General features: G+C 36.6%; 1 protein-coding gene across 1 annotated transcript; it reads left to right on the top strand.

Annotated features, from left to right (window-relative positions):
- Nucleotides 1-15232: 15232 nt before the first annotated feature.
- On the top strand, nucleotides 15233-15754 carry LOC145800323 (uncharacterized). The gene is made up of 2 exons (XM_082889980.1): nucleotides 15233-15340; nucleotides 15461-15754. Exons 1-2 carry the CDS (start codon nucleotides 15233-15235, stop codon nucleotides 15752-15754), a joined length of 402 nt encoding a protein of 133 aa, XP_082746106.1.
- Nucleotides 15755-16741: the final 987 nt, after the last annotated feature.

The raw sequence follows: 16741 nt of genomic DNA, 5'->3' as shown, positions 1-16741 counted from the left end.
ATAGTTGGACTTAATTCCTATCAAGTCCTATTGAAAATAATTCTTGGTAAAATTGTCGCTAAAAATAATTTTTTTGTGACAATTTTTTGCATACGTTGCTAAAAATTGACAATTAATGACTTTTTTTGTCATGATTTTTATAAATTGTAGCTAAAACTTACAACTAGTGATGTTTTTTATGACAAATTTTTCTCATATGACCTATTAGACAATAAGTCCACTTATTAGTACCTACACATAAGTACCCCAAATAATAATCAAATCCATACAAAATTTTCTATCACTCTAGAAGTCCAAGGATCTCCTGTCCCCAAATATTCTTGTCCCTCTTTCCCAAATCACTCATAACCATTGGATAAGTCTTAAGATTCTCAAATCTTGAGATTTTCATATGATCCAATGGTTGTGAGTGATTTGGGACGGGAGGACAAGAATATGGGGATAGAGGATCCTTGCTCCTCTTAGAAGGAAAATACTATTCAAACTAATAAATTTTACAAAAGTTTCTTACTAATATATGTCATGCAATAGAGAATTTTAAATATTAAAAGGGCCACATCAATGAGCATTTTTTTTTTTTTTTTTTTGGTTTTTTATGAGATATACTGATTATTTTATTGAAGTGATGGTATTAATGTCCCAATATTTTATTTTTGTTTGCAATTTGACTAGTTTATATTAATTTTGTCAATGTAATTGGAAATATGTGAAACTTGTAAATTTTTAATGTTGATGGCTTGTGTAAAGCTAAAAATATAACATAACATGACATTAATGATAACTTGCTAAAGGATTTCACTTATTGGAATACTTGACAATGCGACTGCCCTCTCTCCCAATGATTGTACAATGATGCAATAGTAATTAGTATTCTAATGGATATTATTCTAGTAACTGGTGAGTATGTGTCGAAGTAATCAAGACATTCCTTTTGTCTAAAACCTTTGACCACAAGCCTTGCCTTGTATTTGTCAATTGATTTATCCATTTTTATTTTTCTTTTAAAAATCTACTTATATCCAAGAGGTTTACACCCTGGTGGTAAATCCACCAATCCCAAGTGTGATTTTGTAGGATGGATTCAACTTCGCTATTTACAGCTTCTTTCCACAAAGGTTCAAGACTGGACATAGCTTCTTTGAAAGTTAAAGGCTGATTTTCTAACAAAAAAGTTAAAAAATCTGGACCAAAAGATTTTGAGGTCCTAGCACGTTTACTACGCCTAGGTTACTCTTCTTCATTTTGATCTATCTCTTGCTCTTGTTCTTGATCTTGTTCTTCATCATAACTAGTAATAGCATCAAAAGATCTTTTGTTAGTACTTATCTTTTGTCCAGTCTTGTTTGGAAATATATATTCAAAGAACGATGCATTCCGAGATTCAATAATAGCATTTATATGCATTTTAGAATATTCTGACTTATGAATCAAAAACCGATATTCACTACTATTCTTGGCATAACCAATGAATATGCAGCCAACTGTTTTAGGACCTATCTTAGTCTTTTAGGACTAGGAATAGCCACTTTAGCCAAACACCCCTACACTTTTAAGTATTTGTAGGATGGTACATTTTCATGCCATAATTCATAAGGTGTTTGATTCACTTTCTTTCGGGGTACTTCATCTAAAATATAATTAGCAGAAAGTATTCTCCCCCCCACAAGTTCTGAGGCAATCCAGAACTTATTAACATTGCATTCACCACTTCTTTTAAAGTCCTATTTTTCCTTTCAACAATTTCATTTTGCTGAGGTGAGTAAAGAGTGGTGGTTTGATGAATTATTCCATGTTGTTTACAAAATTCACCAAAAGGTGATTCATATTCACCATCTCTATCACTTCTTAGTTTTTTTAATTTTCTTACCAAGTTCATTTTCAACTTCATTCTTATATTGAATGAAAGTTTCCAACGCTTCATCTTTGGTTCAAATTAAATAAACATAACTATATCTAGTATAGTCATCTATAAAAGTGATAAAATATTTTTTCTCACATCTAGTTTGAATTGATTTAAAATCACAAATGTCACTATGAACTAATTCAAGTGGCTTTGTACTTGGTTCAATTGAATCAAAAGGAATTTTAGTTAATTTTGCCTCATCGCAAATTTCACATTTATGATTTAAATCAATGTCAAATTTAAGTAAACATTTCATATTAATTAATCTACACAAAGATCCATAATTAACATGTCCAAGTCTACCATCCCCTAAATTTGAAGACTCAAGCAAATAAGAAGAAAATGTATTATTATTAATAATCGAGGGTACAATAGTCATTACATTCATTTTTGAAAAGGCCATCAGACATGTAACATTTTCCTACATACATCCTGTTTTTGGTAAGTACAAACTTGTCACTTTCAAAAACTAGCCTAAACCCATTTTTACTTAACAAAGATCCAGAAACAAGGTTCTTGCGAATGTCTGGTACATGTAACACATTGTTGAGAGTGAGTTCCTTTCCAAATGCCATCTTCAGAATAATCTTTTCTTGTCCTTTAACTCTTTAGAAATCGAGGAGTTGCCCATAAAAAGTTGTTCACCATTGTCCACCACTGAATAAGATGTGAACATCTTTTTGTCGGCACAGATGTTGTGAGTAGCACCAGTGTCCACCCACCATTCTTTAGGATTTCCGACAAGGTTGCCTCAACAACAACTGCAGAAAGATTTATGTCGTCAACACCGTTGGAAATTTCATCCACTCTAGTCATGTTGGCTTGAGCAAGCTTAGTGCTTGTTCTTCTTTTGCTTTTGCTTTTGCCTTTGCCTTTGCCTTTGCTACGGCAATCTTTGGCTCGATGTCTCTCTTTGTCACAGATGTAACATTTTCCATTAAACTTGTACTTTTTAGTTTTTCCCCCGTTAGAGCCTTGTGAAGAACTTTCTCCAAAAAACTTCTGTTTTTTTGCTTCCAAAGCATGTTCCACTGCATTTTCCTTAGATTCCATTGGATGCTTACCAACCCGCTTTTTAGAATTGCAGTTGTCCTGTTCAATCCTCAAATGTACAATCAATTCTTCCAAAGTCATTTCTTTGCGCTTGTGTTTGAGGTAGTTCTTGAATTCCTTCCAACCTGGTGGTAATTTTTCAATTAAGGCAGTAACTTGAAAGGATTGACTGAGACACATGCCTTCTGCATGAATGTCATGCAGAATGAGTTGGAGATCTTGAACTTGGCTAATCACAGTCTTAGAATCAACCATCACAAAGTCTAGGAATTTGCCAACCTCATTGAGCCAGCATCTTCTATTTTGTACTTTTTCTCCAAAGACTTCCAAAGTTCCTTTGCTGTCTTGATATGACTGTAGACGTTGTATAATGTGTTGTCAAGTCTGTTCAAGATGTAGTTCCGGCAAAGGAAATCAGTATATTTCCAGGCATCGACCACAGCAACCACTTGCCGGTCTATTTCATCCTCTTTCAGAGTAAGAGCATCCTTACGAAGAAAGCGAGCTAGGTTCAGAGTTGTAAGATAGAACAACATTTTCTATTGCTATCTTTTAAAATTAGTTCCTAAGAACTTCTCTAGCTTCTCATCATGATTGACTGGCACAGTCACAACAGGAGGAGGGGTTGGCGCAATTACAACCACCATACTCGTACTTGTTTGAGTATTAGTTTGTCCAGTTTTCAGTAGCCACGAATTCTAAATTATAAAACAAAATTATAATTAGAATTTTATACTACATATAAAATTAAATCATAAACACCGAATTTTAAACTCTATAAAATAAAAGAAACAAAAATTGTAACTTTTATTTTCAATTAATTTGCCAATAAAAAATTATTTAAACAAATTAATTCCACATAGAAAAATATTTCTGCAACACTTTAAAAATTAAAATACTGAAAAAAGAATTTTAATTAATGAAAACTTAGAAATTATTTCTTAAAACCAAAATTAATTTGTGACAAACTTCACAAATAAATATTCTGAATTGTTAATGACACCAATATATGACAATTAGTTGTCAAAGAAAATAAACAGTATATTACTACTATTTTTCAAATAGTATATTACTACTATTTGTTTTTCCAACCGAAATATTGTTTTATAAAATCACATAAAATAATTTTTATAAGAAGAAGAAAGAAGAAAGAAAAAAACAAAAAAATTATATTTAAATAGAATAATTTGAATCTGTCTTAAGATTGTTAGAACAATCTTCTGTGTAAAATAAATAACTTAAAACAAATTAAACAAATAAAACAAATTACTTACAAAATTTATTTTACTGAAATGTAAAAGTACAAAAGATCAAGTCGAGTGTGTGACATTATATCCTTAAGACAGATTCGCCCAGTACGATGCTTACGGACAAATGGCGTCTGTCTCCCAGGATACAATGATCTTCACAAATTGTAGTTGCACTCCAAACAATTTGTATGACGAACAAAACCTGTATTCTATACTCTCTGAATTTTTCTCTAAAACTAATATAAAGAATAATAATGCAATAGAGCAAAATAAAGGCAAGAAAATCAATTTTTAGGAATGACCAAATGCTGAAAAACTTCTAGTATTTATAGGCAAAAAAGTGGCTATCCGAACAGGTACAAAAGGAATGAACAAATCTGAATTTGAATGAACAAGTGCAGTTACTATTTGAACAGATAACTACTGGGCAGTTTCTATCTGTTGGAAACTGCTGGCAGTTTCTATCTGTTGGAAACTGCTGGCAGTTTTGAATCTGTTATAGGCAGAACAAAATTTGTCCGGTGACAGTTTAATCTGTTGGCACAATTTTTTAGACAAAAAATTTCAATTAATTTCATTTTGAAACTCAAATAATTTCTGACAAGAATTTGAAAAAAAAAATTCAAATAAATATTGTCCAAAAAATTAATGTTAGAACCAACCCGTCCCACAACCTGCGCCCATGCCCGGTACGGCCAGACGACAGCGTGCGTGCATGGTGGTTGGAGCCATGGTTCAATTTGTCCATAATTTCTTCCTTCTACAAACTTGGGGTGCCCCTTGGGGCCCAACCCAAGTGTTGCCACCTAAAACTTATATACACACATCAGTTCTCTTAAGATTCCAATATGGGACAAGCCTTACAAGGAAACCCACATATTATTTTTTTATTTGTCCATTCCATAAACCCAAAAACAACGTCAACTTCCCATTCACTCATAAATGGTTTTGATGAACCGTGTTCACCGTGTGACTTACTATGCGGCAAAGAACACGTCACCTCTTCGGACCCACCGCAAAAGACGTGTAGGCCCCATCCAAATTTAGACTCAAAGTTGGCCCAAAATAATCCTATAAAAACCAAATTTTCCAACATAGAGTTCGACGCACAAGAGCTAGCTGAAATACTGCTAGTTGATGGCTGCTTCATACTCGAACTCTTTTTGAGAAACTTGGATATGGAGAAATATATGGATAAAGTTGAGAAAGACTCCATTATCAACAATGCTTCGACTATTGCAACTCTTAAACATGATTTGGCACAACTTGAGAACCAAATTCCCTTCCCTATTCTGCAGATTCTTTTTGACATTATAAAAAAGCATATGCCGCAACCATTACCATACTCATTTACTACAAGGAATAGCATGGTCAATTTAGCATTACTCTTTTTGAAATCAGCTTTGGGTTTGACTATGAGCAACAAAGCAATTGAAAGTAAATCCAAGAACTTAACTAGTGACCATTTACTTGATATCATGCACAATTTTTACATCCCCCTAACATTTGACAGAAGCCAGCATGGCAGGCAAAGAAGTGAATCCAGAAAGTGTGCTGGTGCTGCACGACTTTTGAAGGCAAGAATTCGACTTTATGTTGACACTAGTTCAGAAAATTTACTAGACATAAAGTTCAAAAAAGGAGTTGTTACAATGCCACCATTACACATACAGGAATCTATTAGAAAATCAATCTTTCAAAATCTGATTGCTTTTGAGCAGTGCAACATTGGCACCTCACATTACGTTGCACCATATGCATTGCTTATGAAACGTCTCCTCAGTTCTTCGCATGATGTAGAAATTTTCCGAATAAAAAAGATCACAATAAATGATTTGAGTGATGATGACATTGGCAGTGGCGGTAATGAAGTGGTTACAACTCGCTTCAAATCCTTGTGTGATGGCGTTGTTTTAAACGACTTTTGTTTTTCGTGGTTGTGTAAAGAGATTAATGACTACCTCAAGGCTTGTTTGGACTTCCGCAGACTTAAGGCAAGAGTGATGGTCATATGTCATGAATATATGCTAGTCTTAGGAGCTAAATATTTCGTCCCTCCATGAACCACATTGTCGGTCATTGCTGCAGGCCTAGTACTCGGCTTCACTGCCATGCAAACCTATTACTCTGCCAGAACTTATTATCATCAATACTAAGTTCTTCTACTTCATACATGGTAGAGGTGATTTTGACCGCCAATAATGCTAAGATTACCATCTCTCTCTTTTTTAATGTTTTGCTTACTACATGGTTACGTTAATATGAGTCGAATGCTAATGATATCCATTCTGGACTCATTATATTCAATTAGTGTAATTATCATATTTAGGTTATGTTTGGTTCATAGATTTGAGAAAATTTCGAAAAAAGAAATTAAAAAGATGCACGAAATTAGGTGAAATGTAAGGTCTCGGTGTCCCACATTGGGAATGGAAGGGGAGTTCCTGGGTTATAAAAATAAAAATATAAACCCTTGTATAGCATCAAGGCCTTTTCCCGAGTAGTGAAATCCTTAGTAGAACTCCACAATTAAGCGTGCTTAGGCTAGAGTAGTTCTGGGATGGGTGACCCACTAGAAAGAAGAAATCCGTGCGGGCGTGGCCCAAAGTGGACAATATCAATGACATGTGAAGGGTCAAGGAGTTACAAATGGTATCAGAGCCGACTCTCCGGAGTACCGAGTGTGGGCCCCTGGCGCCTCTCGGTGCATGTGGGCGGGCTTGTGAGCTGGCACGCTACTGTACGGGGACGTGCAACCCTAAGAGGGGTGGATTGTAAGGTCCCAATATCCCACATCGGGAATGGAGGCTAAGTTCCTGGGTTAAAAAGTAAAACCTAAACCCTTATATAGCATCGAGGCATTTTCCTGAGTGGTGAAATTCCTAGCAGAACTCCACAGTTAAGCGTGCTTAGGCGGGAGTAGTTTTGGGATGGGTGACCCACTAGGAAAAACAAATCCGTGCAGGCGTGATCCAAAACGAACAATATCGATGACATGTGAAAGGTCGGGACGTTACGTGAAATGTAAGTATATTTTATTCGCATGCTATCTATCTCCCCCCCATCCCCCACAAAAAAAAATAAAAAATAAAAAAAAATCTCTCACTAAATCCAAGAACAAAACATATCCTTAATAAACAAAACACCAAAAAAAGATATTATCATCTTAGCATTATTGTTTTGATCAAAGATCAATTTGATAAGCTGCAATTTATTTTCTTTAAAGTTTGTTTTCAATTGTTTTAATCAATAATGGGGTTCGTATTTTTTATGTTTTTTTAGAAGTGTACTTTTCACTACTTGGACTTTGTAAGGTGTGTTCAAAGTATTCAATAATTTAATAAGATTCTTACTTAAAATATTTATCTTGATGATGCATGTGTGTATGAATGAATAAATTATGGGCGGAGCTACAACTATTGTAGTGGTGGCAATTGACACCATTGGAATTCCAAAATTGTAAATTGTTTAAAGGATATGTGGAATTTTATTCAAAAGTTTCAAATTTTAAAAAATTGAACCCAATGAGCTTAGGAAGCAAAAATTACATCTAGAGTTTACAAATTGATTTAGTATAGTTAAAAATAATAATCAAATCTATACAAAATTTTCAATCTCTCTAGAAGCCCAAGGATCTCCTGTCCCCAAATATTTATGTCCTCCTGTCTCAAATCACTCACAACTATTGGATATGTCTTGAGATTCTCATATGATCCAATGATTGTGAGTGATTTGGGACAAGAGGATAAGAATATTTGGGGACGAAAGATCCTTGTTCCTCTTAGAAGGGAAATACTATTCAAACTAATAAATTTTACAAAATTTTCTTACTAATATATGCCATGCAATAGAGAATTTTGAATATTAAAAGGGCCACATCAGTGAGTTTTTTTATTTATTTATTTATGAGATATACTGATTATTTTATTGAAGCAATGGTATTATTGTCCCAATATTTTCTTTTTGTTTGCAATTTGACTAGTTTAAATTAATTTTGTCGATGGAATTGGAAATATGTGAGATTTATAGGCCCCGTTTGTTTTCAGAGGTAGAATGGAGAGGATTGATAGTGAGGGGATTAAGTAAAATTGTGTTTGTTTTGATGATAGTTATTAGTGTAAGAATTGTTAAATTATTTTTATATAAAATAATAAAACAAATAAAAAATATAAAAAATTAAACATTAATATTTTTAAAAAAAATTCCCAATATATAAAAAATAAAAAAATAAATAAAAAAATTTCTAATCCCCTCACTATTTTTCTAATACCATCTTTACCTCCTCCTTCCCAATTCCCCTTCCAAGGCCTTTACTAATACCAAGGGATTAGTAATCCCCTCCCCATCTCTCAAAACAAGCACCCCATATAGTAGTCCCACCTCATTATCAATCACAATCTCTTCCCTATAACCCCAAACAAACGGGGCCATAAATTTTTAAATGTTGATGGCTTATGTAAAGCTAAAAATATAACATAACATGATCAGGGCATTAATGATAACTTGCTAAATGATTTCACTTATTAGAGTCCCTGACTATGCGACTGCCCTCTCTCCCAACAACAGTGCTGGAGAGTGTTGATAAATTGCCAAACGAGGGCATAATGGGTTTTGTTGGACATACAATGATGGGAAGTGTTTGGATGCGTAAGGTGTATATTATATGTATTTGTATAAATTCTTACAAATATATATAAATTATTTTACAAAATCGCTTAAATTCTCATAAATATGTATAAGCTGTGATTTTTAAAAATTTTATGGATTAATTTACGCATATTTATAAAAATTTACATAATTTTATAATATTTATATATATTTATGACAAGTTACGCAAAAACATATAACATGCACTTATTCACTTATGAATTGCCCTACAAAGATATGGTAGAACCAAGTTTTGACACTGCGTTAGTTAGTAGTTACGGCTTGAGATCACTTATCTCAATTTGCTGTACCAATCTTCTGTCCCATTATTTAGATGATGCCACGTCATCTTGTGTAAAATTAAAACTTTAGGCTTGCACCATAGGATTGATTATTGAGAAGAGGAATTACTTTAGGTATTCGAAAGTTTTTGCCATACTTAACCACCGCCGACGGCACAGTGGTGTGGAAGAGGAACCAACAAATAACCACTGATCTGGTAGACACGCAATGAACTGTGTAATGCTTGGAACAAATATAAAGAATTGCAGGGCTGTTGAAAAGCCTCTGGCACCTAACCTCATGTTTTTCCAATGCGCTGTTTTTTCTTTTTCGTTTTTACTAGATCTTAGCAATCTATTTTCTATAGGGGAAAAAAAAAATAATCTACAATTGTGAGGTTATGTCTCTATTTAACGAAATCACCATAACCATTAGTACAAATAGATGATTTAAAGGAAGTGAAATTAATTGTATTGAATCTTCAAAGTGTCGATAGGTCAAAAGATTTTTTTGTGCAACAATTGGAGATGAGTAATCTACAGGTATATAATGGGAACCAAGAAGAGGAGAAAAACCCAGAAAAAGGGATTTAATATAATAGAATAATAATGAAGAAATCTCTTTGAAGTGTTTAGATTTGAAGTCTTTTTCTTTCTTTTTCCTGAACTTTGCAAGGGTTTCGGCTGCTGCGGAGACTCCGATGATGGCGATGCAGTCAAAATCGTGCCAATTGTGATAGAAGTCCGTAATCAGAAATAATAATCCTGTGGTGCAAGTCTAAAGTTTTAATTTACACAAGATGATATGGCAAAATCTAAATAACGGGACAAAAGATTGGTGCATAAAATTGGGACAGGTGATCCCAAGCCCTAAGCTAAGACAGTTGTTGCTGGTTTAAAGTTTTTAGAGGAAGTATTTTTTTTTTATTTGAATAATTTGTACTATCTGTTTTCCATGTTGTTACAATTATTGCACGGAAATTGATAAAATTCACACATAAACGACTGTGTCCATCCAAAATGCTAATAATAATTGACAGGGGTCACATTGCAATACAATTGAAAGCGTGACTTGAATTGGTGTGAAACTAAAAACTAGGAAGACAAAATGAAATTTTGTCAAATTAAAAAAACAAACATCTAATGACCCTTTTATTGAATAAGAAAAGATGCTACAAAAAGCACAATTAAACAACCGGGCCCCAAAGACAAGAAAAAAGAAAACACACGTAGATTAAAACTCAGTTGGCAAGGCACCAACCGAAAGTATACCCCCAAAAACCAGACCAATTTCCAATTGAAGGAGGTCTCAATTTTCACTTGATCCACTTCTGAATTTCACTAATCGCAGAGAATGAAATGTGCTTCCCTTCATTCACCTTCTTTTGTCCTTCAACGACATTGCTCCTAAGCGAGCCCTTTCGCCGATTTCTTCCAAACCATGAATTGAGGCATTGACAAGGTTTAACAGATCAATTGAAGCAGCTATTTTGAGTCCAAACTAAACAGTCAGTTCATCTTTTCTAATTCTTGTTACCTTTTGCAAAAGAATCAGTTGCAGAATCTCCCTGACCGAATCAAATGCAACTTTGAGAGTAGGATGCTCAACTGATTGATGAAGGATGGCAAGGCTATCTTCACAAATATTTGGATTGCCCATGGGAAGTTGGCGACGAAACTTTTCATCTGCATATAAACAGTATTCAAGAATGTTGTTTATTAGTGAGAAAAAAGAAGAAGAAATTAATTAAATGGGTCTTCTCAAAATTTTTCCATCAATTTTTTTTGGGCTCACAAAGGGTGTCTAGGGTTTTTCTCCGATTAATCTCTAGGTTGTTAAAAATGGAATCCAACATGGGATCGTGAATCAAATCATTGAATCAGACCGAGAATTATAAAATTCTACTTTCAATGTAAAATGAAATAGAAAATGATCAATAATGATAATGTATATTAGATAATTTAAAATTATTAAAATAAAAATGATAAATTTGACATAGTAAATCTTCTAATTATGATAAACTTGTAATAAGTATATTTTATTTATTTATTTTTCAAACAATAGGAATGGTCTTTGTGATAACCCCATTCCGTATTATGCTAATTGGTCCTTATTATGAATTTGATTATGTGTCTGATATGATTTTGTGTGCCAATTATGTGAATATATGTGGTTTTGAATTTCTATCTGTTCACCGTAGGAATATCTGTTGGATTATCTGCTTTGGAAATTAAATTGAAGGCTCATGAGTGGCTAAAGCAGCCGGTTAAGATGTTCGAGATGCTAGACATTGAGGACGATGCTCTGAGAGTGACCTTGGCATCTTTTCAACTGAAGGGAGAAGGAGGTCAGTGGTGGAAATACGCGCGACGATGTATTGGGATGACCTGGAAGGCCTTTGTCAACGCCTTTCAGGAGATGTATCTGCCTGCTATTGTCAGAGAGAGGTTGAGGGAACAGTTCAAGAACCTCAAACAGCAGCTTGGCACACCAGTGGCGGAGTTCGAGGCCACTTTTGCTAGTTTGTCCAGATTTGCTCTTGAGCTTGTGGCGACAGAGAAGCGTCATTGTATCGAGTTTGAGACTCGACTAAGAGATGAGCTTGCATATTGTGTGGGCGGGTCTATGACGAGGGAGTACAACCGTCTTGTTGAGGCAGCGATATATTTGGAAACCCGGTTAGGAGCTAGAGAGAGTGAGATGAGGGGTTTTAGGCAGAGAGGCTAGGAGATGCAGGGTGAGGCCCGAGACAGCAAGAGGCAGATGGGTTTTACACCACAGTAGTTTCGTAGGGCATAGTCTAGGTCCACTTTTCCAGTGCCGAGTTTAGGAGCAGGGAGAGGTGTCCGGGGAGGATTTTCTTGTTTCAAGTGTGGCCAGTTGGGTCACAAGTCCTTTTCTTGCCCATAGAAGGAGAGAGGACAGCGGTCAGCTCCGTCTTCAATCTGCCCACCGAACTAGAGTTAGGGGAGGGGGTAGTTTTTGACTTGCTTTCAGTGTGGACATACTAGACACATGAAGAGGTACTGTCCACAATTGGGTAGCACACCTAGTGCATCTGGATTGAGGCATACTCAGAGTCACCAGCCAGCACAGTCGGCACAGGCCTCGAGGGCCACTCTAGGAGCCTCTTCGACTCAGTCTGTATATCCGACTTATGCTCCAAGAGGGGCGCAGGTAGATCAGAGACCTACTAGGCGTGTATATGCTGTTACCATGCCAGAGTTAATGCCAGCACCTTCGGTTGTGAGAGGTACCTTCTTGTTCTGCAATTCTATTGCCAATGTATTGATTGACACGGGTGCATCACTTTTCTTTATCTCATCTACATTTGCATCAGCATTGGGGTTAGAGTTGGCTCGGTTAGCATTGCCACTCTACATAGAGTCACCGGTTGTCGGTGAGATTGTGTTAGAACAGGGATGTTGGGGTTATGATATAGAGGTTGCCGGTCATCAACTTCCATTTTCTTTTGCTTTGCTTGATATGTTGAGTTTTGATGTTATACTGGGTATGGATTGGTTGTTTACGTATCGAGTTGTTATAAACTGTTACTGTCAGAGGGTTACTGTGTGTACCTAGAGCGGTGACTGCTTTTATTTCTTGGGAGATCGGGCTGATAGGGCTTTGTTACCGGTTTGTCACCCGCGTGGTTGGGCGAGCGTAGCCTCTTTCTTGCTGCATTCTTGGGGACAGAAAGTGATATAGTTCGGGTTGAGTTACCGAGGGTAGTCTGTGAGTACCCGGATGTCTTTCCTGAGGTCTTTCTAGTTTACCACCTCACCGAGAGATTGAGTTCTCTATTGACCTAGTGCTGGGCACGGCACCGATTTTCATGGCTCCGTATAGGTTTGCACCTGCTGAGTTGAATGAGTTGAAGATTTAGCTCCAGGAATTGCTAGATAAGGGTTTTATCCGCCCTAATACTTCGCCTTGGGGAACATTAGCCCTTTTTGCCAAAAAGAAGGATGGTACATTACGGCTTTGTATTGATTACCAGAAACTAAACCAGGTGACTATTAAGAACAAGTACCCATTGCCTTGTATAGACGATCTGTTTGATCAGTTGAAGGGGTCTTCTTGCTTTTCAAAAATAGACTTGAGATCTGGTTATCACCAGTTGAGGGTGAGGGAGGAGGACATCCCAAAAACGGCATTCTGTACACGGTATGGCCACTATGAGTTTCTAGTCATGCCTTTTGGGTTGACTAATGCACCAGCCTTGTTTATGGACCTGATGAATCAGGTTTTTCATAAGTATCTTGTTCATTTTGTGGTTGTCTTTGTTGACGACATTCTGATTTATTCACCCTCTGAGAAGGAGCACGAGGAACACTTGCGGGTCATGTTGGAGTTGCTTAGAGTCCATCAGTTATATGCTAAGTTCGGGAAGTGTGAGTTTTGGCTGAAAGAGGTGAAGTTCTTAGGCCATGTGGTATTTGGGGAAGAGGTGACTATGGATTTCTCCAACATAGAGGCAGTGCAACATTGGGGGCAACCCAAGAACGCCTTTGAGATCCGGAGTTTCTTGGGGTTGGTCGGGTATTATCGCCGTTTTGTGAAAGACTTTTCTAGTCTGACCATTGCCCAGACTGACGTGGAAGGGAATCAAATTTGTGTGGAATGAGACTTATGAAAAGTCATTTCAGGAGTTGAAAATTAGACTCACTATTGCTCCAGTTTTGATTATCCCGGAGAGGGGCTTGGGTTATGTTGTATATTGTGACGCATCTCGGGAAGGTTTGGGCTGTGTCTTGATGCAGGAGGGGAAGGTAGTTGCTTATGGTTCACAACAGTTAAAGATTCATGAGAGGAACTACCCTACTCATGATCTAGAGTTAATAGCAGTGATCTTTGCCCTAAAGATCTGGAGGCATTATTTATATGGTGAGAGATTCGAGGTGTTCTCGGATCATAAGAGTCTAAAGTACTTGTTTTCTCAGAAGGATCTGAATCTGAGACAGAGGAAGTGGATGGAGTTCATAGAAGACTATGACTTCGAGTTACATTATCATCGTGGGAAGGCCAATATTGTGGCTGATGCATTGAGTCAAAAATCCTCTGGCAGTAGAACTTGTATTGTCGTCTGGGAGTGGGAGATGTTGGGTGTTGTCGGTGAGTTTGACTTGCATCTTGGTGAGTCTGCTGAGTTGGCCACCGTATTTACTGTAGTTGCACAACCTACACTAGTGAGCCAAGTTATTGAGGCACAGAGGGGTGATCCGGAGGTTGAGACCATCCGTAAGAAGATTGCTAATGGTAAGGTGAAGAGGGGTCTGAATATGCATTCTGATTCGAGTATTAGATGTGTTGACCAACTTTTTGTGCCAGAGTCTTGCGAAGAGGAGGTACTCTTTGAGTTTCATCACTTACGCCTTGTGGTGCATCCGGGAGGTACGAAGATGTACTATGATCTTAGTCGCCAGTTTTGGTGGAAGGGAATGAAGAGGGACGTAGCATTGTTTGTGTCGAGATGCCTTACTTGTCAACAAGTGAAAGCCGAGCACTAGAGGCCAGCTGGTTTGTTACAACCCTTGCCTATAGCCGAGTGGAAGTGAGAGCATGTCATTATGGACTTCGCTGTAGGTCTTCCGAGGACTCAGTGGGGTAGTGATACCATTTGGGTGATTGCTGATCGGTTGACTAAGTCAGCACATTTTGTACCTATGCGCATGAGTGACTCCGTAGATCATCTTGCCGATCTTTATATTTGAGACATAGTCCGACTTCATGGGGTTCCAGTGACTATTGTCTCAAATAGAGATCCACGTTTTACGGCTCGGTTATGGCAGAGCCTACAGAGTGCCTTGGGCACTAAGTTGACTTTTAACACCGCCTATCATCTCCAGACTGACGAACAGTCAGAGCGTACTATTCTGATCCTGGAGAATATGCTTCGGGGTTGTATTCTTGATTTCAAGGGGTCTTCAGAGAAACACTTGCCTTTAGTACAGTTTGCAACTACAACAATAGTTTCCAGTCGAGTATTGGCATGGCACCATTTGAGGCCTTGTATGGCCGACCGTGTAGATCCCCAGTGTGTTGGGCCGAGGTGGGTAATGCACCTATGTTAGGCCCAGAGTTGGTTCGGGAAACGATGGAGAAGATTGCTCTTATTCGTAAGAGGTTGGTTACAGCTCAGAGTCATCAGAAGAGCTACGCTGACTGTAGGAGGAGGCCATTATCTTTTGAGGTTGGGGATCATGTATTTCTTAAGATCTCACCTAAGCGGGGTTTGATGAGGTTTGGGAAAAGTGAAAAGTTGTCTCCGCACTTTATTGGGCCTTTTGAGATTTTGGAGCATATTGGGGAAATGGCATATCAGTTAGCTTTACCACCACCACTATCTAGAGTTCACGATGTTTTTCACATTTCTATGCTTTGGAAATACAAGCCCGATCCATCACATGTGTTTGATTGGACTGAGTTAGAGGTGGATGAGAATGTCTTTTATGAGGAGAGATCAGTGAGGATCTTAGACACTTGGGATCAGGTCTTACGTGGCAAGACAATTCCCTTGGTGAAAGTGTTATGGAGACACTACGAGGTTGAGGAGGCGACTTGGGAACGTGAGGCTGAAGTCCATGAGAAGTATCCGGACCTTTTTATCGATGTTTGAGAGTTGTAATAAAAATGTTGTTTTGATAATAGGGTTTATATTATATATGTTATGGAATATGGTGAATTCTTATGTTTAATTGGGAAGTTATGTTATCATGCCATGATTGCATTTCTATAGCTGTAATTGATTTTGATTCAGTGAGGTTATCTAGTTTAAATTTCGGGGACGAAATTCCTTAAGGGGTGAAGGTTGTAACGAGTTGAATCAAATTGAATTTATACTTTAATCTCAGTTGGGGATTTATTTTAAATTATTAAACTCCATTCATTTTGGCCCCAATTGATTGAATCGTGACCTGTTAGTAACCATGTAATATTGTTATGGTTTTATTATTATTATTTGATTACCATAAAAGAGTTGTGAATATTTATGGGGTGTACCATTAAACGAACTATATTTTGTGGAGAGAAAATATTATATTTACTTTTGCCATTAAAAATGTTGAAATGTATTTTAATTGATATATATATATATATATGGTTAGATATTTGTTTAGTTAAAAAGAAGAAGAGAAATATCTATAAAAGAGACCAAATAGATTTTTTTACTTACTTTTGGGAGTTCTTGAAGTTCTTGCCGTGAAGAAAGAAGAAAAAAGGGGGCTCCAAGTTTGTTTTTCATGGGTTTGATCTAGTGTAAGTCATTTTTGACCCCTAGTGCTTCGGATCAAAACGTAGAGGGTGGAAAAGGTGTCGTTTGGCTCCAAACAGATTTAATTTCTGTAGCCAAAAATTTTGAAAGCTTCTTGGCTTGAGGTAGGGATTTTTCCTATACTTCTTTATGCACTTTTACTTGATTATATGGAGCTTAGAGTTGTATATAATTTAATTAGAATTTTTGAAAAAATTATGATTTATTTGCTTAAAAAAGAAATTTTGAGAAAAATAAATAGTTGATGCCCAAATTGTGAAAGTGTAAAGTTGGAATATGTTTGTAAGGTTATGAAAGAGCTATGTTTTAAATTTGAACAAAAACGGACTTCGA

Source organism: Camellia sinensis, chromosome 10 (assembly GCF_055761805.1).
Source record: "Camellia sinensis isolate YWXY chromosome 10, ASM5576180v1, whole genome shotgun sequence".
Lineage (NCBI taxonomy): Eukaryota > Viridiplantae > Streptophyta > Magnoliopsida > Ericales > Theaceae > Camellia > Camellia sinensis.
This window is presented reverse-complemented; position numbering and strand designations above follow the sequence as displayed.

Bases quoted from the DNA above. Each gene is read 5' to 3' on its own strand.
- LOC145800323 (XM_082889980.1), top strand. From the start codon at position 15,233: ATGGAGAAGATTGCTCTTATTCGTAAGAGGTTGGTTACAGCTCAGAGT. The intron at 15,341-15,460 runs GTATTTCTTAAG...ATGGCATATCAG, and splicing joins CTTTTGAGGTTGGGGATCAT to TTAGCTTTACCACCACCACT.